Source organism: Pinus tabuliformis, chromosome 2_1 (genome assembly GCF_031772625.1).
Source record: "Pinus tabuliformis cultivar Carrire ecotype Pingquan chromosome 2_1, CPIR1, whole genome shotgun sequence".
Taxonomy (NCBI): Eukaryota; Viridiplantae; Streptophyta; class Pinopsida; order Pinales; family Pinaceae; genus Pinus; species Pinus tabuliformis.
Genome location: NC_142299.1, coordinates 304,554,470 through 304,579,747, shown reverse-complemented (window position 1 = coordinate 304,579,747; position 25,278 = coordinate 304,554,470). Strand labels below are relative to the sequence as shown.

General features: G+C 36.9%; 1 protein-coding gene across 1 annotated transcript; it reads right to left on the bottom strand.

Moving 5' to 3' along the window:
* Positions 1 to 22,222: 22,222 nt before the first annotated feature.
* On the bottom strand, positions 22,223 to 24,989 carry LOC149200023 (binding partner of ACD11 1-like). The gene is made up of 4 exons (XM_089402575.1): positions 24,786 to 24,989; positions 24,119 to 24,194; positions 23,824 to 23,940; positions 22,223 to 22,797 (listed from the first exon to the last, which is right to left on the bottom strand). The coding sequence occupies exons 1-4, from the start codon at positions 24,902 to 24,904 to the stop codon at positions 22,513 to 22,515; spliced, it is 597 nt and encodes a 198-aa protein (XP_089258701.1). The 5' UTR covers positions 24,905 to 24,989; the 3' UTR covers positions 22,223 to 22,512.
* Between the last annotated feature and the right edge of the window lie 289 nt (positions 24,990 to 25,278).

Below are 25,278 nucleotides of genomic sequence, written 5' to 3'. Positions count from 1 at the left end.
AGTGAAAAGTAGGGAGTTGCTTAGCAATGTCAAGCTCAACTTGTGCAATTGTAAAATAGTTTCGATAACCTAAATATTCACTATGAATCTAACATGAAGAGTCGAGATTCTCAAGTACGGGAGATGCAACATAGAATTGAGCAACTAAAGGCCAATCTAGAAATAACGGAGTTCAAGAAAGAAGCAACAGAGCTAACAACCTACTTGCTCAATAGTAGGTTGTATTTTGTTAAAAGTTGGCCATTATCCAAGACCTATCCCAATTGAGTGATTCACTTGTAGATAAACTATCCAATCTGAGGACATATTACATAGAAGTAGAGGAAAAAATTTCCAACTTCATTGATTGGCCAGACAACTCTGAGGGGCGATCGACAAATCTCCCTAAAATAGAAGAATATCAGAAATACATTATCTTTCAAGAATGGGAGATTAAGCTTAAACATGCAAATATGTCAATCTATAGTGCTAGGGACATATCAAATAATATCATAGAATCAATTAGTGATAGCCTATCACAGACTAATCTCATTTTGGACTGCCCTGAAGATAGCTTGCCCGATGTAAAATTTCTAACAAATACTTTGAAAGAATCATCAAAGAAGAAGGATGAGGGAATAAAGGCCCTATCAAAGATTGAATTGGAATGCCATTGTCATTTCCTTGTCAAACCTCACAATCAGTGGTTGATATGAGGTTTCTTGGAAATACCACTAGTCATCTTCTTCTAGCACTCAACAATGCATCATTCACTGCTCATGTGCGCATTGATCCTCATCATCCACCTCAAATGAAGTCGATGAAAAACATATGCGAGCTTAGATAGCGAATGGCAAATCAGTCCTTCTCTCAGTCGTGATCAAAGTTTCTACAACAACAAGCTATTATTATCTTGTATTTTATTTAAAGTTGTGTTTGTTTAAACCACCCAACATTTTGTGGAACTTTTCTATATTTGAGTTTTGATTTCAAAGTATAAGTCCCCTTCAATGTTATGAAGAAGGGGTTCTAAATTTTTGCAAGAAAGCTTTTGGTTTGCATTACTATAGCTAAAAGGAAGTCTTAATAGAAAGAAGAACCAGTCCGACTTTACTAATGAGTAGAGTTAATGTGTATCAGGGACTAGTATCTATATACTGATGCTATGTTTATGAGTTGAACTATTTCTTTTCAAGTTTGCCAAATATGCTAGTGCACATGATTGAACAATTATCACTATTGATGTGTTTTAATCAAAATCTTCTAATTGTATAGGAAAGAAACCATATCTTATATGTGCAGTGAAATATATCAACTAATTTAATTAAATTAGTTCTCATTACATGTTTTATATTCATGAATGGTTTGATGATCTACATTGTCATATTATGAATGAAATATTGAATTCACATATATAGAATATATATTGTCTTGGGACCGATATAGTAGTCCTTTAATTATATTCATTTATGTTTTACATACATCCATCAGCCTTCACACCTATATGTATTTTATCCACTTTCATATATCTTTTTAAGGGAAATTGGTCTGCTCAACCTAGTCAACGCCACCATATCAAACGAAAAAGGAACTTCTCTAAGTTCTCGACCGGGTAGTTTTCCTAGATGTTGAGGCCAAGGTTTTCGAGCCTTCAACATTTTTGGTGCTAGAAGTAGTGCCTTGTGATTGTGAATACGAGCATACATACCTCATTTACCTTTAGGACATCCAGGATTCTTTCAGCATCTTTCTTTATTGAAAAGAGCTCCAATCCTTGATCTACTTCATATGTCATCATAGCATCATCCATGAATTCCACATGTTGGATTCCCTGATCAAACACTTGCTTCCATTCTAGATCAGTGAATCCTCTGATGAGGATTCCATCAGAGAATCTTGAGGATCTTTCACATCCCTTATCCAGCAGGTGTTACTCTTTGATGTATGATGAGCCATGTCATGGATGACTTCTTTCTTTCCTGTAGTTTCCAATGATGTTCTTAAGAGCTATGTCCTTCATAGTTGACTATTAGACATCTTTCATGTTTCCTATTGTGATGTCATGAGCTCTTACTTTTAATGCTTTTCATCTTCCTTGGACTTCCTTCTTTGAACTTTCTCCACTTCTTTGGTGAAATGGACTTCCTTTCTATATTTATTATTATTTCCCTTCTTAAGCTTAGGAAAATATTTCCTGTAATGTTTATAGCATTGCAGCTTAGCTATGCAGACCAAATTTTCTAGACTTCCCTTTCCTTCTTGCAAATGTTTGGATCCGTTCATTTTAACATTCAACACTTTTTGCATTCAACCTGTCATTTTCTATCTTGCATAGAAACCACAAGTTGTTGAATGGGATATCTTTCTTATACTCATATATCTTGTTCATCAGTTAGCGCATTTAGAACAGAGGATATCGTTTCCTTATTTGATATCATCTGTCCCAGATTTTGTAGTTGAGATCTTATGAATATATCGCTTCATCCTTTGATACCTTCAATTTGTGTAGATCATATCTTAGTGATGTGACCTTCTTTATTTCATCTTCAGAGAATAGTTCTAGCAGCTAATCATATATATCTTTTTGATGTATCCAATACTGCTATATGAGGGGAGCTTTCATAAGAATCCATTTCCATGTATTCAAAGGAGAAATTTTCATTGATATGTTCAATGACGTCACTTTCTTCGAGGACTATGTCTATCCTCTTTTTCCATGCAAGGAATTCCAATGACCCAACTAGCTTATAGGTCTCCTTGCAGAACGAAGTCATTTTACCAAATTTGATTATAGAATGAAAGATGCTTACTTGACAAGTGAAGATAAAATCTTCAACTTGATCACTTTGAAGGTGGTTGAAGAAGATGTATTAGTGCTCCTTTTGGATGATCTTCTTCCAAATGAAAAAAATCCCTTCTTCAAGAAAGGAAATTTCTCCTTTTATGATGTCAATGCATTTAGATCTAGCTTCCTTTGTTGATGGTGATTGAAGAGGATGTTTTGATGCTTCCTCGAATTATCTTCTTCAAGGATAAGGAGGGGATCCATGCTTCAATGAGAGGGAACTTGTATTATAGCTTTTGAAGATGATGACAATGCCTTCTAGCCTTCTATGTCTTCAAGATACTTCGCCTTCTCGGTGGTGAATGAGTGAATATCAAGAATGCTTCTAGGATATCCAAGATGATGTGATATTAGTCCTAGAAATGCTTCTCTATACTTTAGGTTTCCTTGATTTTTAGATCTCTTCATGTTGATGAGAGTCTTTGTGATCTTTTGCTAAAGACTATAGGATCCAACACTCTTGATGGTATAAACATCTAGTTTCCTTGATTTGTAGATCTATTCACCTTGAGTAGAAATAAGGCTTTGGCCCTAATTATTTGATGATTCCAAGACTTCTTAAATAGACTTCCTTATTTGATATAGGGTTTGATTCTAAAATGTTGACCATTCAACTTTCTTTGATATCATTTATTCAACTCATTCCACATGAGGATTTTAGTCGTGACAAATTTTCAATTGAATTGATTTTTCACCCCTCCATTCAAGGTAATGTAAATAATTGGCGTGTGTTTAATGATGATGATGATATTTTGAGTTTCTTAACAGTAGAAGGTTCTTACTCCGATCAAGTATTTGATGAAGATAAGCATGACAAGATGCAAAATAGGTCCTCCGATGAAAATAATTTACCCAAACCTGTAGTTAAATTGGAAGACTTATATGACTTAAAGGATAGATTCAAAAGAACTACCAGTTGCAAAACTCAGAGTTCTACCTTAAGATATGAGTTAGTCAACATAGGATCTCAACAAAAAACTCAGAACATTAACTTGGGCCTTACACTCTCAGTAGATGAAAGATCTTCTTTGATTCATTTTTTGAAAAAGTACAAGGATGTTTTTGCATGGGATTATGATGACTTGAAAATCTATAATACATCGACCATCCAACACACTATTCGTATGCTTCCAGATGTCAAACCTATTCAATAGAAGCTAAGGAAGATCCACCCTAACTTGGAAGCTCAAATAATACTGAACTTAACAAGCTTCTTAAAGCTAAAATCATTTTTTCAGTCAGACATTCCAAGTGGATCCCAAACCTTGTGCTTGACAGAGAGAATAATGAAGACATTCACATTTGTATTGACTTTAGGAATTTAAATAAAGCTTGTGAAAAGGACAATTTTCCCTTACACCCAATGGAGAAAATTTTACAATCTGTTGTTGGCTCCAAAATGATGTCCTTCTTAGATGGTTTTCTAGGATATAACCAAATACTTGTACATCCAGATGATAGACTAAACACCACATTCAAGACCAAGTGGGGGACATATGCCTATCAAAAAATGCCTTTCGGATTAATTAATGTTGGAGCTACTTTCCAAAGAGATATGGATATTAGAGGTTTGATTAACAAATTAGTTGTAGTGTATCTTGATGACATTACAATTTATTCCAAACAAAGGAAGAATCATTTGCATGATTAGAAGAAAATATTTGAAAGAAGTAGGAAGTTTGGAATCTCCTTGAATCCCAAAAAGTAAAGTTTTGTTCTTGATGAAGGAAAACTTTTAGGTTTTATTGTCTCCAAAGAAAGGATATGTATAGAACCTGATAGAATCAAGACAATATCTGAAATTTCTTTGCCTCATAACAACAAGTCCATGAAATCCTTCCTTGGGAAAATTAGTTTTTTCAAAATATTTGTCCAAGACTTCTCTCAAATTGTACTTCCCTTAGAAGTTATGATCAAGAAGAAGTCAATCTTTAAATGGGAACTCACTTTATGAAAATCATTTGAGGTAATAAAACAAGAAATCATTGATGCCCCTTCATTATCAACCCCTGATTTTACTAAACATTTTAATCTTTATACTTTTACTTCCCAACAATATTACGCAACGCTCTTAACTCAACCTAATGAACAACAAATTGAGGCTCCAATTTCATTCTTTAGTTCAAATCTATAGGGAGCTGAGCTCAATTACTCAGAGGTTGAGAAGCAAGCTTTTGTAGTCTTTAAATCGATAAAGCATTTCAAGCCTTTCCTCCTTGTTGACAAGGTTAATACTCGCTGCGGATAGGGATGATCCCTCTAGCCCAATGAATGGGTCTAGCAACTGAAGTGACAATTAACTAGACATCTTCCTAGGTTATAATTGAAAAGTAGAACGAAAGAGATGGCCTACCTCATTCTGATGCTATTTCAATTTCCTTTGTTGAGGGCCTTGAACCGCTTGTGTCACGGACTTGTTCTTGCTTCTCTCAGTATTTATGTACCTACACAAGTGATCAAGAGACAACAAAGCATGCCAAAACCAATAGAAAATCCAATAACAACCTACTTAACTGATCAAGGAATGTCAAGCTAAATAATACATGAACATATATATTTTGGGAAGATGAACCAATAGTTGTATATTATTAGGAAATAAAGGGAATCTTACAACCAAAGCCTTGATGTTGAAAGGCTCTCCTTGAGTGGTAATCCAATTCCAAGCCAAGAACTCTCCAAGCACTCCTTCTCCAAGTCTAATGAATAGCCTCTAGGCACAAGCTTAGCATAAGGGTGCAAATAGACATAGACCAACCCAACCTCTAACTTGACCAACCATTTGGGAATGGGAGAAGATGATTTTATAGGTTGGGAAAGGGAGTTAGGACCTCTCCAAAGATAGGATTAGGCCCTCATATCAAGGGGTAGCTCATACAGATAAGACAAAGAGGCAAAGATAAGAGAATTCAACCTCATCTATTCAAAACAACCTCCAGCTCGCCACTTTGGAAGCTTCTCATCCTCTTTGGGAAAATAACCTTTTTGGGATCATCGTGGGTATGCAAGGGAATAGAGTGATGCCATCGCTGGTCAAACACGATGCAAATGGTGATCATCCCTATTTTAAGCCTCATAAGAGCGATGACTCTCATGTTAGGGTTTTAAGAGCTATTTCTTCATGGAAAGCTTAAGACATTTTCCAAACAAAGTCCCAGGAGGGATCTAAGCTATATACATGGATGAGTATACTGTATAATGGTCATGTTTTGGGCAATTTGGGGTATTTCATAGGGAAGTGCAGGAGTCATGAAAAAATACTGCGTAACAGATGCTCCCTAAAGCATGAAGGCAAAATGAGGAGTGATGACTGAGATGCATTACGAGCTCTTGCAAGGACGAAGACACACACTATTAGGAGACCTACAAATCAAGGATGTGTATACATATACATATCTGAGATCAAGACATGAATCAACCATCTGGATGATGAAGACTATATTACAAGATCCATGGTATGGATGTAGCCATCCAAATAACAAAGATCATCATAAATATAAAGTCCCACGGTATAGTCACAACCATCTGTATAGTAGAAACATGTGTACAATCATGAATGACATATAAATCCATACAACCTGAGCCATAATAGACAAGACTCAGGGTCTTTCGCTCCATCCCGACCCAATCAACGTACGAATCCTAACATGCAAATAAAGGTATTGAAGTCGAACATGCTGGAAAAACACCTAATTACCAGCCAATGATGTAGACCATTAACAGGTACAAGAGAAACCATCGATAATGATAATGGCTCTCAAGGTACAACAATACAATCTGTGAATGTGATAATAAAGCCGAGGTTGAACACTCATGGAATCACTCGATCGAAAGCCAATGATGAGGACCTGTCATATTCGTGGATAATGAACTGATGTTGAAAGGAAGCGACTCGTTGAAGGAGGGAAATGATGAATCCCCCATCATTGACACGAAACAAGAATAAAGTGGAATAATTTTCAAGACTGTAGTAGTGACTCAAACATTGTATAGGCAAATAATTTCATATTGTACTTCTCTTGAACATTGGTGACACGAATCCAGAGTGTGGAAGCATCTGGGTCGACATAGGACTAAAGGTCATGATGACAGAATGAAATAGTCAAATGAGAGGCAAAATGGATCACCCAAACCTGGGAGGACAAGTGACTGAGTGAGGATATCCCAAACCCAACACGAGAGCAAAAGAGTGTCATGTTCAAGAGCGACATGTTGCCTATACAAAGGATGTTTCATCTTCATTTTTCCCCACTATTTCTAGCGAGTACCCCAATTATTTTTATCACAAGCTTGAAGGGGATAACATATGCTTGTCATGTAAGTTCATTCTTCGAATGAATCCATCCTAGTAAGTTTATGAGCCCTAGGAAGGATAAGCTTGGTCTCATCATGGTGACAAGTCTTTCTTCGTAGAGTTTTAATGAGTTCGATGTAAGAATATGTTGATGATGCTGGACCTACGTACCAACATTTAGGAGATCACTCCGGTATGAAATCCCAACTAGACCTCACACAGTTTGGTGCGGGAGTCCCATCCGGTATGATGGCCCAATTTCCATTATCTTACGGATTTGCCTCAACTCTTGATTGTCAGCGCATGAGAGTGGTTCACCTTGTCTTTGAGAAGTGAGGTTTGCATGCCTCATGAGTGTAAGTGTACTTGTGCCAATGGTTCTTTCACTGTGAGGGGAAAGGGGTGAAGATGAGTTCCAAGTTGAAAGGGATCAGTCCCAACTCGGCTAGGCACACATAACACAAAGGACATACACAAATTTCGATGGAGCAGTCCACTCGGATGCGACATTCACAACACACAAGGTAAGATAACACATACAACACTCACGGATTAGTCTGAGATGAGTACAACAGTTGTTACAGCAAGGTTCATGTGAAAGGTTTGTTTGATGTTCGATAGAGCAGTCGACACGGACGGGATGACATTAACAACATATACAAAACATTTCAGATGTAGAACAAATGAATCAATTCAGATGTAGAACACATGGCTAAAGCAACATGCATTACAAGTGTTAAAGATCAGTCTTACAACAAATACAATACATGTGTGAAAATGTGCTGGCCTGTTGACAAGATTCTGAATTAAGAGAAGGTTCCAAGACACATTGTTACACCATACATCACTAACCCCATCAGTGGGGATTGGAGCCACTACTTAATCCTCATAGAAAATATTACAGAAACTCTTGGCTATGTGGGAGGAGCTGAGGTGAAAAGTCATTTCATGTACAAATGAGGGGGATTTTTATAGCCAAGGGTGAAACTGATCCTTGTGGCTGTTCAACTACCCTCATGACCATTCGACTTCGATGAATTTCTGACTTACATGACTCTATGTTCAAAAAATGGGTCTCTTGGACTTCTACGTTACATCAGATTGATTGACAACAAGTCCATAGTGGAGATGTGGGAAACATGACTCATCACTTGACTCGACATGACTAGAAAAGACAATGCTAGTACATTTGTGCTGCTACTGGAGTTCATGTTGAGCTACAATGCTGCTAAGCGATGGATGTGTTCATGGTGAATCATAGCTTCACCTTCGCATAGAGAAGTATGTGAAGTCTTCGATGGTCCTTGGATCACTTGATGAAGCTCTGGCATGTTGTTCCTTGCTTTCATGTTGGAAGGCTTGATGGACTCACTTGTTCGTGAAGGTGCATGTTCATCGCATTGTCCGCTTCACATTCTTCGTTCGTTCGTCCACTTCGCATGCTTCGTTCATTTGTTTGTTGGTGAACCTGTCCATCTGCATGTGCTCCCTTCGTTCATCCCATTTGTCATCTTGACATGTTTGTGGGTGTACCTGTACCTACAGTCGCTCATGATGAGACGACATCAAATCCAAAACCTCCTAATCTACCATGACACATGATCATTCAAATGCGAGTGATCGGGAGAGGCAGCAGGTCTGTGATGCGGGATGATGGCTCCAGGCATCTGCTGATGAAAACGGTAGAAGAGACACTGAGAGATGGAGACAGGTGATCTGAGTTGACAGTGACTTACTGCAAGGTCTAGCTCGGCTGGGAGGAAAAATTGCACAAGTTTTGGGAGGAACAGTCCTAGCTGCTAGAAGGCAAGGCAGACATGCTCTGCACATTTTCTGGAACAAATAGTCAGCAGTGGATAGACAGCTAAATTTGCACAATCTTCTAGAGGAACAAACCGGGCTACATGAGGGGTCAGCAGGCAGGGATTGCATAATTTTTTTGGGGAACTTATCAAGCAACTAGCAGCCAGATCTGCGTAATTCCCAGAGGGAACTATCAGTTAGCTGCTGGGGTCACTGGCAGCCAGATCTGCACAATTCCCATAGGGAACTGCCAGTTGGCTGCTGGGGTCACTGGTAGCCAGACTTGCGCAATTCCCAAAGGGAGCTGCCAGTTGGTTGCTGCGGTCACTGGCAGCCAAACTTGCGCAATTCCCAGAGGGAACTGCCAATTGGCTACTCAGTCACTGGCAGCAGAAAATGCACAATTCCTGGAGGGAACATGTAGTCTGCTGTTGGGAGTTGCTAAATGGGAAAACTGCATTAAGGTTGGGAGTTCGGCCTGCTGACCATCTCTGCGCAATATCTGAGCTAAGCTGACTAATGGGTAGCGGGAGGCTTGCTCATGAGCACTGTGTAATTTCTGAGATGAATAGTCGGTCGATTGTCCAAGTGGCCAACATGAGTGTTAATTAAAATTCTTGTGGGCAACATAACTTGAAAGAACTAGCTTGGTGCTTCTGCACTGTTCTGGTTGACAGTCAATCGAGTCAAAAGTAGGGTGATGGTCCGACTATCAGTGAAGAGTCTAGTCGTCATAACTTCAACAAAAATGACTAAGTGTGTGAACAGTCGAAAGATGCATAGGTGATCATACAGACACACACTCGCACGACTTGACGATGAAAATACCAAACCATCCGGATACACATGTTAAACATGACCGACCGATGGTACAAGAGACAAGCGCGACGATTGATTGCTCATGATCAAGACAATGCTTGCGCGATAGCGAATGTGACTTCGTGTGTGAGTGCGACATTTGCTTTTATGGCAAACACATCAAACACATAGAAAGAAAAGAATTTGAGTATAACCAGAAAACTGTCGCAAGCATGACTTAGACATCAACATTTAGAAACTTGAGTGCAATAAACAAGCAAGGCGAATGTAAAGACTCACACGAGCTCACAGAGTGAACCCAAGTGTGTGCAGTCATCAAGTGAAACTCTCCAAGGGAGGATTCGAAATTGGTGTAGGCAAAAATTTTGGAGGGTGTTTGTAGACGCTACAACACTTGGCAACACAATGGTGAAACTCCATCTTCTCTATTTTAGTTCATTACTAGCATAGGGCCTTGGTCTTTCAGGAAGTATTGAATCACTGTGTTGGTAACTTCAGTTTCCCCACTTACCCCATGGACATACATGGTTCACCCTTTCCGAAATCAGTCAAACACAATCAAAAGTTCAACTTAGATCTCAGTGTTTCAAATCCCGAAAGGGTAGTTTAGTTCGCGAGTTGAAGATTTTTAGAGTATAAGTTTTCATCTTTGATGTTGCTCCACTGCCAGCAAGCTTGGATAGTACCTTGGCAGAGTCACATAGAAACACACACATTGCTCCACTGCCAGCGAGCCTAGTCAGTACCTCGGTGGAGTTGCATGCTTCACCTCTCTGCGTAGGAAGCCTTTCTCTTCTTTCACCTTTGTATTTTTTAAGAGAACTATGCATAGGCACTTATTTATTTTTGGGGTGAAAGAGGGATCCCGACTTATTGAGAGAAGAAGAGGTTGCTCCTTCAGAGAAGCATGTAAGACCTATGACATAGGTTTGCCCGTTTAGATTTTTCCCCTTCTCCATTTCTAGTAATTGGATTAGCTTCAACACATAGAGCAGAAGGATGAGTAAAAACATGGGGCTTCCTAGTGTGGAAACACGTTCACGGTTGGACCAAAGCTTCCCTTATAGATGGTTCATATTTTCCATCAGGACTTCATCGGCCGAAGGTTGTAACCAAGCACAGAGAAAATGGACAAAAGACTGGCCAAGTGCTGCATTGTTGCAAGTCTCTTCAAATTTTAGCCACATACTCTATTCAAAAACTAGAACGTAGTAGTTGGCAGCACTTATTTTCGGAAACAAAAATAATAATATATCAAACAAACAAAATGTACATGAACAAAAATAGTAATCAGAATAAAACAAAGAAAAAGAAAAGATAATAAGAAAAACAAATCAAATGAAACAACAAGCAGCAAGAAAACTATGTACATGGCACAGACATGGCCTGACCTATTGGAAATAATGCTTGAGATCTTGGTTGTTGACGGGAAGGTTGTTAATCCTCCTATCGAGTGATCACAAATGATACATGTTTGGACCAAGATTCTCGTGAACTATGTATGGGCCAATCTACAGGGACTGGAACTTTGTATGTTTGCCTTTTTCTTCATGGGGTTTATCCCATTTCAGAACTAAGTCATCCACATCGAAGCTAGCTTTCCCTGCAGACTTCTTATTGAACCACCTCTTGATACGGTTCTGGTGGAGTATGAATTTTTCTTTTGCTTTCATCCTTTCTTCCTGGAGCTTATGGAGAGCATCCATCCTATGTTGAACTAGCTGGCAAGGCTTGCCTTGGGATTCTTGGGAAAGCTGAAGAGCAGGCAAGTAGATATTTGGCGAGAGGATGGTTTCTTTACCATAGACTAGGAAGTATGGTGAGGTGTTCAAAGAGGGATTAGGTGTTACACGGTCAGCCCATAGTGCATTCGTCAGGGCGGTATGCTAGTTACATTGCAAAGAGAAAACTATCTTCTTAATTATATGAATAAGGTTCTTATTTATAGACTTTGCTAGACCATTTCCTTGCAGACAATAATTCGATGAATGCTTTAACACAATACCATTTTTTAATGCAAAGTCATAGAGTTTCAAAGACGAAAAATAAGTTTCATTTTCAAAAACAAGTGATATTGGAACGCCGAAGCGTGAGATGATATTCTGCTGGAGGAAGCTAATGACCTCTTAGTCATTCACTTGTTTGAGCGGAATTGCCTCTTTCCATCGCATAAAGTAGTCAGTTGTTGTTAGGATATAGCAGTGTTTCTTTGACGAATGAGGGAAAATTTCCCCAATAATGTCCAGGCCCCACTGTTGGAATGGTTCAGTCACTGCAACAGGGTGTAGTGGGGCTGCTGATCTTTGTGTTCTGTCGGCGCATTGCTGTCAGACTTGACATTTGTGGCATAGGTATGCACATCCTTGAATAATGTGGGCAAGTAAAAACCAGCTTGCACAACCTTGTGTGTCGTGGTATTCCCCGAAAAGTGACCCCCGGAGGGTCCCTCATGCAAATCTTTAAGTACCTTCTCTGATTCCTGTGCCTCCAGGAACCTGAGCAAAACTCCATTATTGTGCTTTCTGTAAAGCACTTTGTGAACCGACTAGTATGTTAAGGCTTTCAAGCGTAATAACCTCTTCTGTTTGATAGAAAAGTGAGGGGGTATGGTTCCATGCTCATGGTACCAACATATATCTGCATATCAAGAGGTTTCGTTTTTTGTGGCGGTTGCTCAATTATTTCGTACATTTCAATCTCCTGCTCCCAACTGGTGAGCTCTTCTTCACTCTCCTGGGCATGTACTGCTTCAGCTGCAAGTCTGTAGAGCCCATGTCCTTTGATCATGTGTACTGTCTTGATTTCAAGATCATATTCTTGCAAACCTGTCATCCATTTTGCACATCATTCTCCCAACTCTTGTTGTACCATCAATGTACGCATTGCTGGGTGGGGAATGAAGACTATGCAATGGTTTTTCAACAAGTAGGGTTTGAAGTGTTTCACCGCCTTGTAAACTGCATAAGCTTGTTTATCAATGGAAGGGTAGTTGAGTTCCGGTCCCTGCATGCTTGCACTCATGAAAGAGATGGGATGTTCATCATTAGCTTTGTCTTTCTGAGTGAGTACTACAGCTAGCGAGTTGTCGTAAGCGAAGGTGTATAACAGGAAATCATTTTTGAAATCTGGGTTGTATAGTGTGGGTGCTTTGGCAATGGCTTGATTAATATGGGAAAATGCATGCTTTTCTTTATTTCCCTAGGTGTACACTACATCTTTCTTGATCATGTCCTCCATGGGCTTGACTATTTGTGCATAATCTGAGATGAAGTTCCATAGGAAGTTTATCTTACCCAAGAAGGACTGCATGGCTTTCTTGTTGAGCGAGTGAGGAATGCGTGTGATAGCTTGGACCTGGTCTGGTTCCACCTTGAGACCACTCTTAGAAACAATGTTTCTGAGGAGGTTCCCCTCTGACATGGAAAATACGCTCTTTTTGGGGTTCAAGGAAATCCCGTATCTTTGGCATCACTCAAAAAACTTCTTAAGATGGCGTATGTGGTCTTCTCGTATTCTGGAGAACATAGTCACATCGCTTTGCCCAACGAGTCCACGAAATGCGATGTCTATAACGCGTTGAAATGTTGCGCCTATGTTTATAAGCCCAAATGGAATCCGTCTATAAGAGAACGTACCCCACTTGGTACCAAAAGTAGTTTTGAGTCTGTCAGTTTTTGTTACCAGAACCTTATTGTATCCTGAAAACTGTTAAGGAGAGAGAACATCTATGCCCCAGATAATGTTTGCAAGATATGGTCCATAGACGACACAGGGTAGTTATATTTCTGAGGTGCAGTGAACGTTCTGGAAATTGACACACAAGCATATTTCCGTGGACTTCTTTTGCACAGGCACATGCTGGGAGACCCAAGTGGAATGATGAACTTTGTATATGATCCGTGCATCCAACAATTTAGTAAGCACTTTCTATATGAGGGTTTCAAGCGACGGATGTATTTTTCTCAAGTTTTGTTGATATGGCTTGACCCCTTCCTTGATTGGGATGATATGTAGGATGATCTGTGTTTCATAAGTTTTCAAATCATCATACGTCCATGCGAACACATCTCGGTACTATTTGAATAATAAGATGAAGGCTTGTCATTCTTGTTGTGTAAAACATGTACCAAGGTTGACAAATTTTGGATCCTTTTCTATTCCCAGGTTTATTAGTTTGTGCCTCATGGTGGAACTATGGGTCTTGCTGTTCCTTGTCCCTTGGAACCGCTCTTGCAAGCCATATAGCTTTTCCAGTGATACCACACCTTTTGTGATAATGTGGCCTTTCATGTCATCAACTCCTGCTTGCAGAGAGCGCTCGTGCTCGTCATCATCTATTGTTGCATCTTTGAAAATGTTAGCATTGGCCATAAAATGTAGTATCTATTGATCATCATTAAACACGTGTAAGTTAGTTATGTTATCCAGGATAGATGACTTGTACAAAATTTCAATAGTAAATCTATCCCTAATCGATGACATCCTTGAGGCTGCATTTGCTAATGCATTGGCAGTTGCATTACGCGTATGTGGCACAACAATGATATTAAATGCTTGGAAGTTTGAGATTAGTTTCCATGCCTCTTCTTGGTAGTTTTTTAAATGTGGTGATAAACAATGAATGGTGTCACGTACCTTCCATACCACTATCTCTAAATCACCTACCACATTGAGGCTGATGGCTTTCTGCAAGCCCAATACGAGTGCTTCATATTCTGCTACATTGTTCGTGCACTCAAACTCCAAGTGGCTTGACACCAAATGCTTCCTATTGCAAGGGTCGATTAGAACACATCTGACTCCTGAGCCGTCTTGTGTCTTGGATTTGTCGAAGTACAAAGTCCACAACTCATTTATACATGAATCGCTTGATGTGCCAGTACTGTTGCTACTGCTATTACTGCTACTATTGGTACAATGAGTTGTATAAGTTTCATTATCATCAGTTGGGCAAGGAAGTAGTCCCAACTGTGTGTCTGGCGGGGTTGGAGCTAGCCGTGCAGGATAACACCCCCACATTATTTCAAGGAGGTAGTTGTCGAACATGAATTCTGTGAGAGCCAATGATTCATTCTCGTCATTGATGGGAGTGACATTATGCTTCATGTACCTCTTGGATTCTACCCAGATTTGGTTGCACTTGCCCTTTTATGGAAGCCACATGTAAGACCAGTTTGTAGAAAAATATCCATCCAACTTGTTGGACCAGTCCCTACTAAATAATAGACCATATGCTTCCGGAATTTCTACGACCACTATGTTGATGCATTGGTGGACTTGATGGTCATGGGATAGTCGGATGATCACATCTCATAGTTCACCAGTGGCTAGTACAGATGTTGCATCAAGTTGGTTAATTTCTACCTCTACTTGAGCCCCTATTTCCTTGCGCAATTCCTTGAGAAATTAGGGCCCTATTATTTAGGAATTTCTCCAAAATGGATTGCGTAATTCCCAAAGTTGATCATCTAACTACATGAAACACTTGTACACTCAAGACTAGTCTACAATTGATGTTACACTACCTTGTAATCTCCACCACGACTGGGGAACTCGAATTCTTTGCATGCACTAGCTATTGTGTGTTGATTGATTTGTTAACTAGATGATTATTGAGTTTGACTGAAGTCCCACTGCACAACTCACCTTCCACTAGTTCCTCCAATAGTTGGAACTAGTTTAACTGAAAACAACTTGAGATAACTGAATTTGATTGCTACAAATTAGCAATCACACATGCTTAACTAAAATCTAACTCCTCCAGCTCAAATTTACTGAGTAAACTAGGTGACAAAAGTCATGTCACACATGTTAATTGCATCCACATTGTCTGTAGATGTGGAAATTCGATTTTTCTCAATTTAATCAAGGAAAAATCAAATTGAGAATTTCTTTCTACATTTTTCAACACTCCCTTTCAACAAGAAATGGATTATCAACCACCCCTATCCTGCACTTGTGGAAATCGAACTTCCCTTTTGACAAATATATTTTCAAAATGTCAGCATCTTGTTCCTCTCTCAGAATGTAGTGTAGCAACATTATCCACCTATGCACACAGTCATGTAAATGGTTGTATATATATATCTATATCTATATATATATATATATATATATATATATATATATATATATATATATATATATATATATATATATATATATATATATATATATATATATATATATGCTTGGATCGATCGTGAAATACAATATTCTCATAGAGCTTGATGCAATTATGATTATCACTATAGATCACAGTTGGATCCATTATCTGACCATGAAGTTCAACAAGTATCTTTCTCACCCATATCGCCTCACATGTTTCTTTACTTACAACCATGAATTCTACTTTTGTTGAGTTGAGCGCCACAAATATTTGCTTCCTGCTATACCTAGAAATAACTACGGACCCAACATTGAAAATTCCACCTAACGTACTCTTTCAGCCTGATGGACTCCCCACCGAATCTGTATCTGTGAAGCCACATAAATTCACTCCCTTTGTCCATCTATATCATAGTCCAAACTAGGTATTGCCTCTGAGGTATCGTAAAACATGCTTAAATACCTTCCAAAATAATTTGGTTGGCCTAACCATAGCTTGGCTCAGCTAGTTGACTACATAGCACATATACAGTCGTGTGTTCACAAGATACATGAGTGAACCGTATAGTTGTCGATAAATGGTAGCATCCACTTCCTCACCTGAAGTGGCATCCTCCTTCCTCCAGTTGATTGCTAGAGATGTCTCCATGCGTTTGCAACTCTCCATGCAAAACTTTTGTAGTATCTCATTTGCATACTTTTGTATTATCTCATTTATTTTGCATATAGTAGTGTGTGCTCACACAACTGAATTTGTATTAACTTTTCAAGTTGTGCTATTCTCATTCCTTCAATATTTTTTTTGTGAAATGTTCTCATAAAATAGATATGAAAAAATAATGATGTATTAATTATGAGGTATTTTAAAAAATGGAAATAGACTTTTTTGAGATGTAGGTGAATTTTTGTTCCTAATATATATAATAATTTTCTTAGAAACCTAAATATATTCACATTCTATTTAGTTGGTTTAATTCTTAACCTTTATAATACTTTGGATTATATTTATTTCTATTTTCAAAATACACAAATACATGCGAATTTTCTTGTTGTAGTAAATTAAACTACACAAACTTTTCACTCATGCAATTTTTTTTTTCTTTTCTTTAACTTTATCAAATGTATATATCTAAAACTATAGTCAGATATAAATTTTATTAAAAATACAAAAAAATTAAACACTTCATTTCAAACTAAACACATAAATATAAAAAGTAACAAATTCTCTCTCAAACAATCATCAACAACAAGGATTCCAACTCTCATACCAATCATGAAAAATAAGAGCCCAATATTGCATGCATGATGAAAAATCACTCAAAATCTCAAACATTTAATAAAAAGTCTCATAAATGGAACATATCCTTACATGCCAAAAACACATATTTACAGTACAAAGAGGGCCGTGACTCCAATTTCAGCTTAGATTCTTTAAACCATTGCCAACCATCACTGGCATATTAGTTTAGTTCTGACATATTCCACAGTATGCCACATTCACACTTTCTAACCAGTGCACAATCATGGTTACATAAGCAACTTTTAAATATTCTCAACATTGTAAGTTGTAACTCACTCACGTTTCTATAACACTAAAGTTACACCATTTTGTTGTTAACTATGAGACAAATAAACATTGGTACTAACGACATTTTATCAAAACTATTTCTTTACTGCATTTTTCCTATTACCAAAATCAGCAGCAGCTCTGACTACCCTGTCAAGAACACCAACAACCATCAATGCTCCTGTTGCAAAATAACTATTGTTGATAGTTGTTGTTCCTGCAACAACCAAAATCTCCCCGAAGAACTTGCCAAAATATGCCACCTTTGTTGTAGCAGTGTCCATGACTTGATACTTCTCATCTAACTCTTTGGATTTACTCAATGTATCCTTTCCTAAGGTATATCCTTTGGAAAAAATTGTTGTAACCATCTCTACTGCCTGTCAACAAATGGAAGAAAGATGCTCAATTGCTTATCAAGGACTTCAACTTTCCAATAACATTGTTGCTAGCACAGGCCAATAGTTTTTCAATCTAAATACTTTGGCTTTCTAAAATAACTAAAGGAATTTTAATTCTTAGTCTAGCTCTTCTAATTTTGGGAGTTTTTTGAGGACATATTTTTCTGCCAACTTTACATTAAATCTAGTAGATATTTGTTAGAATTATAACTTTGTTAAAATTAAAACTCAAATCTGCACAATCTGGATGTCATAGGGGTTTTTCAAGTGATGAATCCATTTATGTAGTCAAAAATACATTTTAAATAATTAATAATCATAATTCTACCCACAATTCTAACAAAAAAAAACAAAATGTAAAAAAAAAATGTCAAAATAATATTATAAGCTCCAATAAGAATATTATCTTCATTTGCAAGGAAATAAACCATATATAAATTCAGTGCCACCATTCCATGAATTTCACTCGCAAAACCATCATTACTTTCACCTAGAAAAAGTTGGCTACAACACATGGGAAAATCATTATATGCCGACGTTCACACCTGCACACACATTCTCCCTGTTGGACACTTCTTCCTCACACTTCCATCTGACGCTAAACTGCAAAACGTTGATTTCCACTTTATTTGACACAAAATTTTGAATGGTGGTGGATTTGATTACTAATATCGCTAATATTCGTTCTAACAGACACCTCTACACACATTCCCCTCCACACAACACGCTAGCCCATTTCATGGACACGTTTTTGTGAAATGTCACATAAACTTAATCAATATCCCATTTTCGTGAATCGACTCATTTAAATGAGGCTTTCACGCCACAAAATGCTACTCTGCTACAGATTAATTTCAATTTTTAAATAGATCATAATTTAATTTTGTATTGTTCCACATTACGCTGAAACTTGGCATTTTAAAACTAATCTCATAACTTTAGAACTAATCTTAAATTCACATTTTAAAACATGTTTCATAACTTAACTCATGTGCAGAAGAGAAATATGTGCAAGAGTACCATTATACATTGGCTTCTGCACCTGCACACACATTCTCCCTACCAGACACTTCTTTTGCACACTTCCAGCCAACACAAATTGAAAAATGTTAATCTTCACTTTATTTGACACATATATTTGAATGGTCATAGAATTAAATTATTAAGCCTGCCATTGTCCATTGTAGCAAATTGAAAGGATGTACAAAGAAGGAGTATGCACGGGAGAACCACTATTCCCTCACTTCTGCACCTCCACACACTTCTCCCACACACGGTGTCATTCCACCCAATTATTTTTCTGAATTGTCTCATAAAATCAATCAATCTCTCATTTTTCCGAATCGACGTGTAATCATGACATCATTCAAGTGGTTAATAGCATTTACTCTAAAAGTGTAGAGGTATCCATTGTAGTAGATTAAAGAAATGGGAGGTGCCACCACATACAAAAGCCCATTTTTAGAAGGACGAAGCATGTACTATCAAAATATCGATAACTATCAAAAGAATTAGGGACTATGCTGCTATGTAGCTATCACTCTTATTTGAAAATTATCCCCCCACACAAAAAAATGAAAAAGAGGAGAATAAGTGAATGAAAATACTCCTAATGTGTTTCCCTCTTCATGAAATTTCATCATGCTCTTTTTCCAATGATTAACTACCTCCTTTGATCCTCCTTATGGCACTATAAACACTTTTTGATTTAGGATTGTTTCTCCCTATTCAAAAAACCAAAAACATATTTTTACTTTAATATTTTTGATATATACAAGATAATAGTTTAATCCCAATAAACAAAAAAATATATTGAAAATGCCATGTTTAGTTTGACTGTGACCCTCATTAAACTTACATCTTGATTTTCATTTTTTAATCGCAAATTCAAGTAAATGTAAGATCCCAACCAAAATCCACAAGTAACTAAATCACACCAAAGAATTTACCCTTTGAACCTTATAATTGCAAAACATTGATAGTCTAGGAAAATTATACTTACACTCAGAATCATGTCAATTTCCAAAGCATCGGGCTCTTGGAAAGTCACAAAAGCAACTTGTGCCCACTATCCCGCCCTATCACCACCCAAAAGGGCATAATATTAGGGTTTATTTTTGGTCGGTTTTACACACCTCTGTATATTAATACAAATCCTTCAACATTCTCTAGCTCTACCAAGGCTACTCCCTGGCTTGACATTTCCTAGATAATTAATGTCTATGTCTCACTACATGAACCACATTTTCCATAAATCACTATTTTAATTTGATAACACAAAAATATAATTAAGATTGCACTTTATTATTCAACAAATTCTTAGTAGCATAGTGCTTTGCAACTTTGATAAAACCCAACTTGACATCGATTGTAAAAAATACATAATACTCATTAAATTCTCTAACTGCACCCTATTGCTCAACAAATTCATAATACCGCAATGGTCTACAACTCTAATAAACCTGAGTTAATAACTATTGTACAAAATAGGTATTACTCAACAAATTGTATGACTACACTCTATTAATAAAAAATTCTTAATAGCATAGTACTCCGCAACTTTGATAACCCAACTGAAGTTGATAACTATTATACAAAATAAGTAATTATAGAAATAGGAAATAAACACTTTTACGTAAAGCTCAAACAAGAAATCCAACGCCCACCTCTGTAATTTTACATTTTGTACTATGCCACAATATGAGAAAATTTGTTGAAATTCAGATTTGTTCTGAGCAAAGGAAGAAGGAAGTAGAACAAGGGTTCACACCTTGTGAACCAAGAAGAGAAAAAGCATAGCCGAGTTCTATTGGAGGAAAAATTTTGCTGGAGATCGAGGTTTGTTGAGGAGGCTGAGTTTTGTTGGATGCAGAGTTGTTAAGGAATTTCTGCTAGAGGTAATTTAAGGTGGATACTCTCTTGTATGTTAGTGTGTTTTTATCCTTGTTTATTTCTAGAAAAGGCCAAGCACTGGTCTATCTACGCTAGAGGCCTATAAGACAATGTAAAGAGAAGTGGCAATATAATTATAAGGGTTGTAAAGGATAACTAAGTGTTGGAATAGTAAATGTAGTGTTGGAAATAAACTACTAGGTGGGCAAATCTACTTTTTGAACATACTAAAAGCCTAAATATTCAAAACTGAACAACGAACAACAAAGTGCTAAATTGAATTGAATTGCAAAAGAGCAATGTTGTCATCTATGAAATAGGTTGGAGCTGTAGTAGCTGTAAATTGGTGTTTATAAAGGATATTTGTCCTCATCTCCTCGGCAGGTTGAATCTTGCAACATTGTAAGTTGTTTCTTACAAAGGATTGGTGTCCTCACAGATGGTTGCCTGTAATATTGTAACAAATTGAAGATGGTAAGACAAGTATTACAAGTTTTTTTCTAGTTTAGGTTTACATATTAATGCTTGCATTCATGCATTGTGTTCATGATTGATGTGGTGATGTAACTTTTGTTTTAAGTGAAAAGGATTTAAATACAAGTAATACTAATTCAGCACTCCGTCCTTCCCCGCCACCCCCTCCTTAGTATCATTGTGTATTTCAACACATGTAGGAACAATGGCTTCCAAAAAATCCAATGTTGTTACATATAATTATTACATTTGCACTGACAAAACATTGCTTCTACAGGGAATTGATTTGTTAGTAAAGTGAGCAGTGTAAGTGAGCAGTGTTATTTCTTGAGAATCGAGACTAGTTGCAACTGCTAAACAACCTTACGAAGAATAAATACCTCAATTCCTTAGTGCAAGTCCTAGGAAATATTAGTGTGCAAGGTGCAAGTCTTATCTAATTTTATAGTGTATGAAAATGTCACTTTTATAGGGAATTAAACCTTAGTGCGGGGAATAACACCACCTCCAGTTAACCAGACTAATTAAACTCTCCTTTGACAATGTTTAAAATTTTTGGTCAAAGGAATATTTGTCTATTACCAAAAAAGTTGACTCTTCTCTATAGTGGTTCTTACTTTCTCACAAACTCTCTTTGCTTGATACAAAATGGCCATGTTACTTCATTCAAACAACCCTTTTTGACATAATATAGATAATCACATGTTTGAATATCTAGCCTTCATTTATTTAGTTGAGTTCTTTCTTAACCTTTATAATAATTTGAATTATATTTAAAATTATTTTCAAATTACACAGAAGCATGAATTTTTTTTTCTAGTAATAAATTAAATTACACAAACTTTTCACTCCTACAATCTTTTCTTAATTTTATCAAATTTATAAAATCAAATATATTTTATTAAAAAAAAAAAAAAACAAAACAAAAAATTTAAACACAAGGAACAAATTCTCTCTAAAGAATCAGCAACAACAAAGATGCTAGCTCTCATACCAATCATGAAAAATAAGAGCCCAATATTGCATGAAAAATCGCCCATATGGTCCAACATTTAATGCATAAAAAATCTCATAAATGGAACATATCCTTACATGCAAAAGCACATATTTACAGTATAAAGAGGGCCCTGACTCTAATTCCAGCTTAGATTCTTTAAACCATTGCCAACCATCCCTGGCATATTGGTTCTGACATATTCCACAGAAGCAACTTTTAAATATTCTCAACATTCTAAGCTGTAACTCACTCGCGCGTCTATAGCACTGAAGTTACACCATTTTGTTGTTAATTATGAGACAAATAAACATTGAGACAAGCAGCATTTTATTAGAACTATTTCTTTACTGCGTTTTTCCTATTACCAAAATCAGCGGCAGCTCTGGCTGCCCTGTCAAGAACCCCAGCAACCATCAGTGCTCCTGTTGCAAAATAACTGCTGTTGACAGCTGCTGTTCCTGCTGTAACTAAAATCTCCCCGAAGAACTTGCCAAAATCTGCCACCTTTGCTGCAGCAGTGTCCATGACTTGATACTTCTCGTCTAACTCTTTGGCTTTACTCAATGTATCCTTTCCTAAGGTATATCCTTTGGAAAGCATTGTTGTAACCATCTCTGTTGCCTGTCAGCAAAAGGAAGAAATATGCTCAGTTGTTTATCAAGGACTTCAACTGTCTAATAACATTGTTGTTAACACAGGCTAATACTTTTTCAATCTAAATACTTTGGCTTTCTAAAATAATAAAAAATAATAAAATAACTAAAAGGAATGAGTAGATTTTCAATTTTTAGTCTCACTCTTTTAAGTTTTGGAGTTTGTAGGGGCATTTTTTTTCTTTCTTTCTCTTGCTTCAAATCTAGTAGATGTTTGTTAGACTTACAACTCAAATCTGCACTATCTGGATGCTTTAGGGTTTCTAAAGTTCTGAATCTATATTCATATAGTCAAAAATATATTTTAAATAATCAAAATCACAATATTACTCATAATTCTAACCAAAAAAATGGAAACGTAAAATAATTAAACAACCCAATTTCAAGAGCAAGGTCTTCCTGTTGTGTATATTTGGTTATTTAGAGACTCGGTTTTTGACTTAAAATCAAAACTAGGACTCTTCTTCTTACAGCACAGTAAAAAAAAATCAAGCTAATTCTGAAGCGAAATTTGTTTCCATATGTTGCCCTTATTTTCACAAGAAAAATCTCATTCCAGGTTTTCATTTGAGGGTTCAGCACTTGGGTGTTGAGTAAATGACCTTTGAGGGAATCTACAGGATCCAATCTTGATCATTTTGAAGTTTGAACTATTCAATAAAAAGAAAACTACTTCAATTTGCCCATGAAAACCACCCATCTACCAAAGCCTTGAAGGATCAGACATGTAAACATATACAGAGACCATGAATGCCACTCCTCTACCAAAACCCTCAAAATCAAAATTGAAGGATCTGATATGTAAAATATTCAGTAACCATCATAGAAGGTGATTCAATTGATTTGATATAAGAATGACTATGGCAGGGTAAGCAAAGTCTAAGTGCAGTACTAGTGTGATTTTAGGAGCATATCTCTTTTTGAATTTATTTGAACATTGTCCCAAACTGTAAAAGAAATTTAAAAATTGAGGAAAGTAAGTAATTGAAAATACTCCTAATGTATTGCCGTCTTCATGAAATTTCATCATGTGCTTTTTCCAACGATTAACTGCCTCCTCTGATCCTCCCCATGGCACTATACACACTTGCTGATTTTGGATTGTTGCTCCCTGTTCAAAAAGCCAAAAACATTAAAAATCCACATTTTTACCTTAATATTTTTAAGAGATACAAGATAATAGCTTAATCCTAATAAACCAAAACTATATCCAGAATGCCATCTCCAGTCTGAATGATACTTTGAACCTTCTAATTGCAAAACACAGTCTAGGAAAATCATAGGCTTACACTCAGAAGCACAGCCGTTTCTAAAGCAGAAGGTTCTTGGAAAGTCACAAAAGCAACTTGTGTCCACTGTCCAGCCCTGTCACCACCCAAAAGAACATAATATTAGGGGTTATTTTTGGCCAGTTTTACACACCTATGTACATCAATACAAATCCTTGGGCGTTCTCCAGTTTTAGCAGCAAAAATATACACCAGGACTACTACCTGGCTTGTGATTTCCTAGCTAATTAAAGTAATTCCATAAATCACTGCTCTAATTTGATAACGCAAAAAATTATTGAAACTGCACTCTATTACTCAACAAAATCTTAATAGCACAGTGCTCTGCAACTCTGATAAAACACAAGCTGAAAACTTTGTACAAAAATAGGTAATACTCAAACAAATTCCATGACTGCACTCTATTACTCAACAAAATCTTGATAGCACAGTGCTCTGCAACTCTGATAAAACCCAAGTTGGAAACTATTGTACAATTTAGGTAATACTGATCAAATTATATGACTGCACTCTAATAGGTAATACTCAACAAATTATTAATAGTACAGTGCTCTGCAACTCTGATAAAACCCAACCCAAGTTGACAACTATTATACAAAATAGGTAATTATAGAAATAAGAAATAAGCACCTTCACATGAAACTCAGACCAGAAATCCAGCACCCACCTCTGTAATTTTACGTTCTTTACTGTGCCACAGTATGAGAAAAACTGCTGAACATCCTTGACCGTTGCTTTGGGAGACAAATTACAAACCTGCACTGTGTAACCGTCAGAAATGGCCATTGACAACAGCTAGAGTACCTGTTATGCTATGATGCACAATCGAATTGTGAGTGAATAGCAAACATTGATCTGATATAGATACTGTGACATCCAACATAAATAGTTACTTAATGACGATTGATTAAATTAATCTTAGTTTTTTCTTAATTATGAGCACTCAGGTCAGCTACAAAAGGAACTCAGTCTGAAGTATATCCATCAAGAACTGTCACACTGTCAGAAGATGCGCGGTTGATGCTGTATGTTCTTATATTGATAATTGGACTTATTAGGATCAATACCCAGTTTGAAGGAGCTACTTTTCCATAAATGTGTTTTTTTTAATAAATTCCGTATAAGTTAACTTTTACTGTAATATAATTACAAATTATTTT